Source organism: Triticum aestivum, chromosome 6D (assembly GCF_018294505.1).
Source record: "Triticum aestivum cultivar Chinese Spring chromosome 6D, IWGSC CS RefSeq v2.1, whole genome shotgun sequence".
NCBI lineage: Eukaryota > Viridiplantae > Streptophyta > Magnoliopsida > Poales > Poaceae > Triticum > Triticum aestivum.
Genome location: NC_057811.1, coordinates 153,892,625 through 153,905,061, shown reverse-complemented (window position 1 = coordinate 153,905,061; position 12,437 = coordinate 153,892,625). Strand labels below are relative to the sequence as shown.

At 41.7% G+C, this 12,437-nt stretch overlaps 1 protein-coding gene across 4 annotated transcripts; it reads left to right on the top strand.

Annotated features, from left to right (window-relative positions):
* The first annotated feature begins 5,846 nt into the window (after positions 1–5,846).
* Positions 5,847–11,406, top strand: LOC123144244 (sirohydrochlorin ferrochelatase, chloroplastic). 4 transcript variants are annotated; one of them, XM_044563327.1, is made up of 8 exons: positions 5,847–6,095; positions 6,385–6,449; positions 6,939–7,124; positions 7,239–7,441; positions 7,524–7,585; positions 10,373–10,483; positions 10,631–10,723; positions 11,091–11,406. In XM_044563327.1, the coding sequence occupies exons 3-8, from the start codon at positions 7,054–7,056 to the stop codon at positions 11,193–11,195; spliced, it is 645 nt and encodes a 214-aa protein (XP_044419262.1). In that variant the 5' UTR covers positions 5,847–6,095; positions 6,385–6,449; positions 6,939–7,053; the 3' UTR covers positions 11,196–11,406. The 4 variants fall into 4 exon arrangements, with proteins under 4 accessions (XP_044419262.1, XP_044419261.1, XP_044419264.1 ...); XM_044563326.1 differs by having other exon boundaries at positions 5,847–6,111; XM_044563329.1 differs by having other exon boundaries at positions 5,853–6,111; positions 11,080–11,406.
* Positions 11,407–12,437: the final 1,031 nt, after the last annotated feature.

The following is a 12,437-nucleotide window of genomic DNA, read 5'->3' as shown; positions in this document are numbered from 1 at the left end:
GACGGTTCACAGAGAGGAAACGTGTGCAAGCATGCACACAGTTGCCGTTTGCAAAGCGTGTGTGATGTCAGACAATATCACAAACGGTGCGGGCAAACTAAACGTTCGTGTTAGTTGCCTTATCGTACACGATTCGCAACCATGATCTGTTTCTGATGAAGTATGCATCGTAAATGTTGCAGCACAGAATAGCGTGTGCGATAGTTGTCGTGTACGACGATGTTACGACGGTCCAACGTTTCGTAATCCTGTCCGACACTCGTATGACGATTAGCTAATCTTCTTAACGGTGAACCGTTTGTGATGGGCCACACATCATACACGTTCTATAATAGTGAACCGTTTGTGATGGGCCGCGCATCATAAACATAGCACCACATAATACCGACTGCAATGGCAATGCGAGTAGAAACGAGTAGGAGTACTGTAGGGGCCCTATCCCCGACGGTTTCTGGGTCGTGTGGGAAGGACCCCCCCTATCGCCCACACTCACTTAGCGACGGTTCCAAATGCCGTCGCGGAAAGGGGTTTTAAACCGTTTGTTTAGGACCGACGCGCACCAGTGTACACATGCTACAAGATACACAGGCGGATCGTTGACATGAGGAAGTGCCTCGTTACCCAAATCGATGAGACCGGATCGAGCCACAAGCAGAGCAAGCGTCACAAGAACTAGATGATGATCAGATGATCATTTATGCTAGTTAATCATGCATGTAATATATAATTTACTTTATTGGTGTGTGGAAATGTCATGTGTGTAGTAGCCACCTATGTAATTATGCATGTAATAGTTTACTTTGGTGTGTGCAAATGCCATGGTTGTAGTAGCCAGCTATGTAAGTGGATGTTTAATTTGGTTATGCAAGCATGTCCTTATAAGTGTGTGTGTGTGTGTGTGTATGTTGTTGTTCTGTATGCAATCCCATCGCACAACACACACGTCTTGTTAAGTTGAACCGTTTCTGTTCTCTTATGTCAACGCAAACAGTTCATTCGAGTGAAACGCATGCCGTATATCGCACACACCTTCATCTGGCTGACCGTTTCTTTTGTGTTGCCTAATCACAAACAGTTCATCCGAGTGAACCGTATGCTGTACATCGCACACAACTTCATCTGGCTGCATGTTTCTTTTGTTCCTCCTCATCAAAAACGGTTAATTTAACTAAACCGTATGCCCTGAATCACACACGCAACTAAAATCTGAACCGTGTTTGATGCATCCTCCATCACAAACGTTTTGCACCTTTTTTGACGGTTTTTTACACCACCGTTTGCGATTATGGCATCGCACACAGTTTCGTCGAAGGGTCTCTGATCATGGTGTCGCGTTAGCAGCATCCTGCAGTAGTGCATGAACAAAGTCCTCTGGCTGAAGCTTAGCATTGTGTATGGCAGAAACAACATGGTTGCAGCAGATTATGCCCTCCTTGCTGGTGTAGCAGCAGAGGATACCCTCTTTGGTGGTGCAGCACTTGCAGTGGCAGAGGTTGCAGTCCTTGCTGGTGTTGGTGTGGCACTAGCAGTAGCAGAGGTTGCAGTCCTTGCTGGTGCTGGTGTAGCACTAGCATCAGGTGGGTAAGAGCTGGTGCTTGGTTGCAAAGTAATTGAAGATTAGTAAGCTGGTTATGAACAAAACAAAGAACATGTATCAAGAAAATTAAGACTATTATTAGCATGTTAGTTACCCGATGCTTGTTCTTTCTCATGGCGAGTGCAAGCTTCAAAGCATCATGGCAACTGGTGTATCTATGGGCCACCTTGTTGCAATTAGAGCAAGTAATTTGAGGCCATCATTGAAGTGTCTTTAAGAGTTGGCTTCTCATATTGCCCCTTTATCCTCTTAGTTTGTGCTCTACCCTTGTGTTCTTTGAAAATTGGAGGCTCAACGTCCACACTATCTGTCCTGGGCCACATGTCAGGGCCAGGTACATGATATATTATGGGACTATAAGCTGCCTTGTAGTTTAGAAAAAATCATGAACAAAGTCCTCTGGCTGAAGCTTAGCATTGTGTATGGCAGAAACAACATGGTTGCAAGGCGCAGCTGTCATATCCCACTTCCTATAGCCACAAGTCCTATGTTTCAGGTTAAGTGCATAAGTTCTCTCTCCACTTGTCACTTGGTAAATATGTGGGCCAGACATCAAAGATTGGCAGTTCCTAGACCACTTCTTTGCTTCCTCCAATTTCTCACCATATGTTGGACAAATCTCCCATATGACAGTGTCAGTTTTGGTTCTATTTGCATCAAAATTGACCTTTAACTTAGTTCTTTTTCCATTAACTATGGTCCTTGTTGGCTTAGCCCTGACATCTAGAGCCTACTTGTTGAAAACCTCACTTAATTTGTTGACAACTAAGTTTGTTTTGTAGTTCAAATCCATGGCATGTCTAGCCCAAGTGTGTTTAGGTATTTTACTAAGCCATGGCCAAGCTGCCTCACTCTCACTCTTTAACTCTTCCATTGCAACTTGAAAACCATGCTCAGTATATGAGTAAATACCTGCATCCATGTATTTTTTTAAATTCTGGTCCTCTAAACCCAACATTTTGAAAGTTCTGGTAAATACGTCTAAGGAAAAATCCTTGCGGGCAATTAGGGCAGACTTTGTTTATGACATTTTAGAAGGCCCTGTATGAAATTAAATACAACTAATTAATTGTGATTTAATAACTACAACTAAATGAAAGTAACTAGCAGAAAGTAAAATAACCACAAGGGAAATCTATTACCTTCTCCCTGTCAGAAATGATTGTGTAGTAACCAAACTTCCTTGATTGTGCACAAATTGCTACCCTCAACTGATATAGGAACCATGTCTAGGAACCAGTGGCCTCCTTGTCAACAATTCCAAAAGCAATGGGAAATGTATTATGGTTCCTATCTCTTTCAATACCAGCAACAATTACAAATTTGTTGACCAGTAGTGAGCTTTATGAAGCACCCATCCACACCTATAATAAGTTAATGAAAGCATAAATAATAAGTAGATGAAAGCACATACTGGTTATACAAACAACAATATAGGGGGATTACCTATGAATGGTTTTGCAGCCACTAAGAAACCCTTCTTTGCATCCATTTAGGCAGATGAACAACCCATGAAACCTAGGGTTCTTGCTTTGATGCTCCTTCGGATATTTTGTTGTAACTATACATCTAGAACCTGTATTAGTATCTAGCACAACCTGCAAGTAATCCCTAATCCTGGTGTACTGGGCCTTCTGATCTCCTAAAACAACTTTCTTAGCTGCCCTCTTAGCCCTGTAAGCCATGTGGGTTGATATCTCCACTCCATACTTGCTATTTGCAGTGTTCATGATTGTTGTGATTGTTATGCATGGGTCATTCCTAATTGCCTCCTCACAATGCTTTGCAACCCATTTGGCAGTGACTTTGGTGTTCTCTGACACAGAAGGGCATGTGTGCACGAAATACTGCTTCCTGATGGTAAATGTCTTCTCATTTGCAATCTGAGAAGCTGCTATATAAAAAGGCATCTTTCATCTATGCACTATGCTATAATCCTATCATTGCAATTTCTATGGTACTCAAAGTTCTTGTTCTGTGAAATATGCTGAGCTTGAAGTGCACTTTTGAACTGGTACACATCAATGAAGCAAAGATGCTTCACAGATTGATCCTGTGGGTGCGCTCTCTCCTCATCATACCAGGTCCTTGGCTTCATCTTCTTTGATCTGGTCTTCCTACCATTGGGCAACACATATGGCAATGCCTCAGCCCCATCATCATCTTCCAGACCCAAGTCTAATGATTTCTTGTCCTCGTCAGATGAAGGTGTCCATTCCTCCTCAAGCAAGTGATCTGTACTTGCATGTGCTTTGCTTGTTGGGACTTTTTTGTGTCTCTCGGCCTTTTTCTTCTTTTGCAGATCTTGTCCAGCCTCCTCCTTTTCTTCCGCTTCCTCCAATTCCTCCTCCTCTTGCTCCTCTTCATCCTCTTCTTCACCTTCTGGCTTATACAGTTCCTCCTCCTCCTCCTCCTCCTCCTCTGTCTCATACATTTCAACATCTGTCTCCTCTTAAAAATGAAATAGTGGATCACCCCTCTGTCTTTTCATATCCTCAAGCCTAGCAAGGGTATCACCATATTCTAGAAAATTATCATCATCGCTATCCTCTTCATTGTCCATAACTACAGCTTTCCTTTTCAAAGAAGCGCCCTTCTCTTTTTGTTTCTTATTCTTCCTAAACATTTCAATTTCCTTTCTCCTTGTCTCCTCCATATTTTTTCTATTTGCACTTGCTCCTATGAATTTTTTGTTACATGATCTTCTTCCACTTCTACATCACCTAAAGCAAGCTCCAGGCTCATAATGTTTGTGCTCCACCGTGTTTGAAATTTTATTGGCATTGGCTCCTATTTTGCCGCCGCATCTGAATTTTCTGCTGCTACATCTATATGTTGTGCATTGAACAAGACTCCTTCATCGTCTATCTGATACAGTTGGGTCTTTCCAATTTCTTCTAGAGGGATCTGCTCCTCAATAACATTGGCACTGTTGTTTATATCTGCAGGTTTGGGAGAACTGGCCCTAACAATTATCACATTCAATATCTTCTGCTTCTGCATGACTATGTGGCCTAGAATTTCCTCCAGCTTACCATCATCATCTATTTCTTCCATTCATTCAATCCCTAGGCCAAGATCCCTGACATAGTACATGTAATCTCTCAAACCACATCCTTCTGTCTCTATTAGTGCTACTAGGTTGTAAAATGTGATGTATGACAACATCATAGTTCTCTCAAGATTGTCTCTGTCATGAAAATGCATTCTCAATTCCCAAATCTCATCATCCAGACTGCAAATAATAAAAACAACATAACAGTGCAATATAAGTGCTTAACTAAAACTGTATAAAACAAATGAAACATATCATTGCAATGCAATACAAAGGTTTGCTTAATTAAAAAGGAACAACAAAAAACAGAGCAATACAAAGCTTTGCTCAATTAAAAAGCAGTGCAATACAAAGCAATGCAACATAAATGCTTAAGTACAACTAAACCTACCATTCAACAACATCTAATTTGACACATAGTACACTAACCCTAGCATTCAACAACAACTAATTTGACACAGCACACCTAATTTGAACTAAATCACTCACAACCAGTGTATAAATTGAACAATATGCATATCATAGCATTGAACAACACCGAACTATAATAATAACACTATTCGACTATAACAACAACAATAACCCTAACCCTAGTCAAAGCCGTAGAGAAAGGAGATGGGGAAGGGGAAAGGGGGGAGAAATATCACTAGACGCCGCCGAAGGATGAAGCGAGGTGGTGAATTCCCGTCGGATTGGCCTTCACCGCCGCGGCAAACGCTCTCACCCCGTGTATTCGACCAAATACCGCTGCAACACTGTCTCCGCCGGTTTGCTAGGGTTCGAGCTCCCGCAAAACTCGCCTAGCTCGGGATCCACGTCGCCTACGCCACCACCTGGTTTCACCGGAGTCGCCATCTCTGGAGTGGACTGAGGGGGGGGGGAGAGCGGGGAGCGGGAAGAGAAAAACGATGAAGCGGCGCGAAGAGGAGGGGAAATGGACTTGGTGTGAATGGCGTCGTCTAACGCCGTCTAATGGCGGTCGGGACGGCTCATTTGGCCATGTAGACAAAAAATGGGCCCATCTGACATAAACTCATTTAACAGAACGAGATCCGCCGATCAGTGATTTTTGCAAATAGATTACACAAGATGTGTTGTTTTCTGAAAAAAAAATAGAGTAGTGTTTTCTGTTTTTTTTTTTAGAAACAGTAGTGTTTTCTGCAATTTACTCCGGCCTCTCCCGTGCGACTGCTGCTACAGCCTACAGCCTACAGCCCAGCTCCCCGTTCCCCCGCAGTCCCGTCTGCTGGCTGCTCCGCGAGACCGCGACCGCACCGTTCCCCCTCGGTCTCGGCGGTGCTCCCCGGCCTCGGCCGTCGGCCCCTGCCTCCGCTGCGCCGCCGAGGCCGAGGAACGCCTACTCCCGCAGCTGCTCTGCGCCCCACTGCTTCTCGCCAACGCGGCGACGTGCCGCAGCCAGGCTGCTGCTTCGCTTCGCCCCGGGTAAATTCTTGACCAGGTAATTTCTAAATTGGTGCATTGAAATTATAGTGAACAGAAAGAGAAGATGCGTCTAAATTGGGGCATTGAAGTTAAAATGAATTGAGATAGAAGATGCGTATGTACTGAATTGAACTCAAATTCATTTCCTTTTATCGTTTTCAAGCCTATAGGTCTCTCAAAGGAGTTTGACCTCGTCGTAGTGGAGGCTTTCATATTTGTATCAATGATTAATTATTTCACTTGATGTTTATGCCTTTTCTTATGAAATTATATTTTTGATGTCTTGAAGGTATTGCCTTCCTTCCACTGTTGATCAGGTCGTGGGAGGCATAGATGAATCAAACCACTGATTTGGTACTCTTTCGTATCTCGACACTACAATCTGTAGTTTTTGTCATGGTTTTATCTATTTTTGTTGGATCGTTAAGCATTGCGTTTAAATTCTACATTCATTGGGCAATCGAGCCATATTTTCTATGCCTTGGCATGATCTATTTTTTTGGGGTAGCTATCAGTGCTTAGATTTTGGTCCGGAGTCTGCTCACCGATAATAGTAAGATTCCTATTTCTTATTTAACAATGGTTTGATTTAAACCCTACTTTCATGATAGTTATATTTCTACTTAAATTCTAATAAAATAAAGTTTGTGTGCATAGGTTGAGCCCTAGCTACTAGTGGAACCAATTTCAAATTAAATGCCACTAAGTACATGTACTTATTAATTTTTCCAAATGGAAGTGGATCTGCTTATATGGAAAATGCAGGGACTGCTGAGCCTTTAGTTTGTACCAGAGATTTTTTTTCTTGCATTTTGCAATGTCTAATGAGCATGCTCTGATCAGGAATATTGTTGTCCCGTCTGAAAGTTATCTTACGGAGAAGGGCCTATTAAGTTGAGTTTCTGCATTTCCTTCAAGATCCTATTGTTACCTTAAGAATAACAGTGGGTGCTCCAATATGTCTATGCACCCTATGTCGCTCTCCTTACAACCCTTCACTGCAAATTCAATAAACAAATATTCTTTAAGGTATTTCTTTCCTGATGGCTCTTATTAATTTACCGGCCTCCATTAATTTTTTGTCATTTCCTATCTCTTGTGTTGCATTCATTTTTAACTCCATTTCTTGTTTATTGGCTTTAGGAGCACTAGTGCGAATTATGACCGTGGTTTTATAAAGTTGGTGCCAATTGGAAGAAGTAGTGGACATTGGGCCACAAATTTCAGACCAAATTCTGTGTCTAGGCCTGAAACTTCTGTAGGACATGATTGTGTAGTGGGAGAGAATGATGGTGTGATCATAGTTGATCACGGGTCACGTCGACAAGAATCTAATCTCATGCTACGTAATGGACTGATTATTTTTTGTGAGTTTTTTGGTGTTTATATCGACGCCTACCTTATATTAGTCTCACTTGAAAATTGCAGATGATTTTGTTAGCATGTTCAAGGCCAGGACTTGCTACAAGATTGTTGAGCCTGCTCACATGGTATGTTTTGATTGTTGTTTTTTCTGAAAATGTATTTGTTCAACGAGGAGGTGCAAATTATGAATTTAGTAAGCTTTGCTTGAAGCTTGTAGCTCGAAATTTCCTTATTAGCAAAGTGAAAGTTGTTGGCATCATTAGCTTTCCATTATTTTGTGAAGGAAAAACTATTGACAATTATGTCAACTCGCAATCTGGGGTTCAAGTTGCCATAGTATTTCTGGGTCTAAATTCCTTGTCCATCATTGAGCATGTTTAGGATGCAGACTGAGTAAAGTATTTTACTCATCACTTCAAATTTTTCAAATTAATTCATATGGAGTTGATACTATTTTTTAAGGTACTGCATTGCACCCTGTACTGGTCACAAAGTCACACGTTTAGAACTCTGACATGATTTTATGCAGTAGTGATATATCCAGTGAGTTCCTGTGTATCTATTTATGAAGGTTTGCACACTGTTGCACTTCTTTTACCCATAGGCTACATGACAATACACATGACAATACCTATAAAAGTTTGACATAGGACAAAGCTAGAACTTCATTTAATTTGGAACGGAGGGAGTATTTCACTTCTTGCAATGGCCTTGTCTTAGATTGAGAAATACGACGTCGTAACCAATTTCCATGCATGAAGAAATAGCTCGGGATATGGAGAAATCATTTCTTTTTTCAAGACCATGTAGGAGAGCTGCATGTATAAATTAGGGAAAAGAGTTTTATAATGCCTAGAAGGTATGACCACCAGCAGAAATGCAACAGGGAAAAAGAAACCCCAAAAAGTGATACAACAACTACAACACAGAAGCGGGCAAAAACCTGTAGCTAGTGACCCCCAAAAACGACCCTAATTGTGTATGTCTTCCTTGATATTTCACTTTGCACCAACTGTGATTCATGATCTGTATTTGATCTGATGTCGTCCTAGACCTGCTGTAAAGCTGTGATACTCCTGTTCGAAGACTCTTCCATTCCTTCTCTTCAACGTATTTCTGGCAATCAGCTTTACCAGGCTATCAAATCTGCTTCTTCGGTCATGTTCGCAGCCTGCCTCTGGATGCCATTCACCATTCTTCAAAATGAGCTCCAACCGTTGGCTGAAGTATCATACCATTGCAGTACCCTGGTCCAAATCATGTTGAAGATGCCGCACCTGATGAGTAAATGGCCCAGGTCTCTGCTCGTAGTCTGACAGAACACACGGGTCTCGTTGTGCTGTAACCCACGCTTCACAAGGGGGTCTGCAGTCCAGCATCTCTTTCAGATAGGAAGCCACATAAATATATTGCAACTAAGGGATGCCCAGGCTTTCCGGATGACTCTGGCATACTGAGACTCGATGGCGACCAAAAAAAAGGCTTTATAGACAGTTCTGGATGTGTATTTTCCAGATGAATCCCGGCTCCACGACCAGGTACTGATACTTGAAGATTAATGTCAACCCTTTGAGTACCCCCAGCACGTTCAGAACTGGCATAAACTTGGCAATGGAGGTTAGGGCCTTGATATCGTTGATCCACCTACCAAGGGTCAAAGCCCCAGCCACTGTTCCTTTCTGCTGGATCGATAAAGGGAGAGCAGAGAGAAGGTCTGGTGTGATCTCAGCAACTGAAAAACCGTTGATCCAGGCATCCTGCCAAAACCGCGTGAAATTACCATCCCCAATTACTCAATTAGGACATCGGTTCCAGCGAGTAAGATAGCAACATCTGCACCAGCAACTAGAGGAAGGATTCTCCATGACCTTGTCATGTCAGTGCGCTGTAGCGATAGCCAACAAACCTTCACAGCTGTGCTCGTATGACATAAGTTAAGAATCCTGAGGCCTCCAAGCTTCTTTGGCCTACACGCCATGTCCTAATTAACCAGGCACTGATCGTCTTTGGCAGTGTCCGCACCCTTTTTGCAAGAAACTTCTTTCACAACTTCTTGGTCTTGATAATCTTTTCACTTAAGAAATTAATTTCATAGCTAAACCAATAGAAATGAGATCTTTTTCGCTTCTTTAAAAAATGTTTTTTGTTTTGAATGAATATATTTGGGACCAGACAAACAATGTGACTTTCATAGCCAAGCCGATATAAATGACTTCTCTTTCCATTTCACTAATATCATTTTTTTCTATTTTTGAACAAAAACATGTAGGACATGACAAATAATGTGACTCTGAGTTAGTATAAAGATGTTGTATTCTTACCAATGCCTGTCAGACATGAAGTCAAACATATGCTGTGCACAAGCATTCCTGTTTTCGTCTAACTATTCTCTATTAGGAGTGTCCATGTACATTTAGTTAGCTTGCACATTGGGTTTAGTTCAGTCAAAATATAAGCATCTGTTTCCTTGGATCTCTTGTTATAAATTAATCACACATTTTCAGTTGACCATCAGGAGGGCAGTTTAGATTAATCACCGACATTAACTTCATTAAAATGAAGTACAGTTGCCCTTGATGCAGGCCTCCATTACAGCCTATACCTGTATGCTTTTGTTAATGAGCGATAATTTACCAACGTATATTTTTAGCCACTGTCCTGTATGCTTTTTTCTTGAGGTTTCTCGGAAAGGTGTATTACTATTACCAAAATCTCATTGATATTTGTTTCATCATTCTCCAATTGTTATTTATTTGTTATATTAAATTAATGGGCTGGAGGCATCTTTCTTTCGAACTCAAAGCTGGAGGCTTTTGTGCTAATGAATCATATCACTGTTAGTTCTTATCTGGAGATATTTTTTCATTTTGAGATGCATGAAGTTGCTAAACTTTTGCTTTGACAAAATGAAGGAGCTGGCTGAGCCTACTATTAAGGAAGCATTTGGAAAATGTGTGCAGCAGGGAGCATCTCGCGTTATTGTCAGTCCATATTTCCTTTCCCCTGGGCAACACTGGAAGCAAGTATGTTGTCGTTTTTTTTTTGTCTGGATGGATAGTTCTAAAATGTTTAATACGGAAGATGTCAGCGGTGCCTATGTTCTATTCTATTGCTTATATCGCATCAGTAAGACATGAGTTCTCATGCAATTTGGCACTGGTCTTTCTCAGGATATCCCTTCTTTAGCATCAGAAGCCTCTAAAGAGCACTCAAGCGTACCCTACATCATCACGGCTCCTCTTGGATTACATGAGCTTATGGTGGTACGTGCTAATTAATTCTCTGGATTGTGCAAGATTATCTATGTCACACTGAATTATGCATTCAGTAGCCCATCTTTTATGAGAATTGTCGTTAGTAGAAAAGCAAACTAATGTGATATTTTTTATAAGTAGATCTATAGGAACAGCCACCCTTTTGATGATGTGCTACAACTTTTCAGGATAGAAATGTTGAAAAGGAAGTGTAGAATTTTGTTTGCTACGTACTACTATTAACGAAGGGTTCAGAGTCATTGAGTGTTTGTTCTAGAAAAATGTCGGTGAATTGATAGCAACTAAAGCATTCTCCTCTTTATACAAGATGCAAGTTTACGAGTTCTTTTATCAAAATGGAAAAGTTGCTTTGCAGGATATTATGAGCGATCGCATCAAATACTGCCTGAGGCACGCTGCAGGTGGAGTCGATGAGTGTACGGTATGTGCCGGGCCTGGAAAGTGCCACTTTTACTCTTGATGGGAAAGACAATGGAGGCTACTTTGCTCAACAGTCCTATCCCCATAATTTTGGAAATTGTATACAACCAACCTTGTTTCTTGCAAATGAGCGCCTCAAATGGCTGAGACCCTAAGTTTGATTTTGTGCGAGCTTAACCTGTGTTCCATGCCATGTTACAGAACCTATCGCTGTTATACTGATTAATGTTAATGGTTTTGTTCAGTTTGTAGATATGGACTGTGTAAATTTGTCAGGTAAAGATGTGAATGAAACACTCAATTTAATCAAAGTGAAGGGCATGCGGAGATTTTACTAGACCCTTCGCCCCGATCCACCTAGAGCTTCTCGATCCATCGTATGATCACTCAACTCCGCTGTGGTATGATTTCCATTTAGTCGTGTCAACTATAAAGATGCTATTTCGAAATTCACTTTGGCACATGGGAGCATATGCTCCTGCCACTGAAAAATATATTTCAAAATGTCAAAAAATTCCGAACACAAATTTGACGTGTACATCTCATCATTGTATGTGCGCACGCCAAATTTTGTGAAAATCTGACATTTTATACGCCTTGTGTAAAAAAGACAAAAAAAAATGTCTCATGAAAAGCCTATTAACACCAAATTTTGTCTTTTTTACATGTGACATAAGTTGTCGGTTTTCTGCGAAACAAGTTTGTGTGCATGTGGAATGTCGAGATGTACGCAGGAATCATTTTGTCAGAATTCTGTGACATTTCAAAATATTTTTAAAACACATTTTGAAAACCAGGAGCATATGTTTCCATGTGAGCATATGCTCCTGCCACTGAAAAACCTTTATTTTTCTTGAATTTATCTTTGCAGTTTTTACCATTTAACAACCTAAATGATAGTGATCTCCATTCATTTTCGTTGCACGAATCTTACTTCGTTGCTCCCCTGGCTCGAGTGCCACGTCAGCGTGCGGCGACGTGCGGTGGAACCGCCGCTTGCCTTGCCCGAACGGCCACTCTCCACGATCGCTGCCTCGCGGTTATATCGGCACGTAGCCGTTTAATCACCCAGTCGCCTTTACTTCCCGTCCACCCCGCATTCCACTCCGTTTTCTCCCATCTTCGTGGCAATTTTGGGCAACAGTGAGGCGATTCCGCGGTGACTCTCCGTGGAAGTGTCTCGGAGGCCGGTTCCCGTTGCCGGGAGTCCACACAGCCGCTCCATCGCGTCGACTTTGAAGCCGCGGAAAGTTAACCCTGCGAACCCCTCGATGGCGCCCTT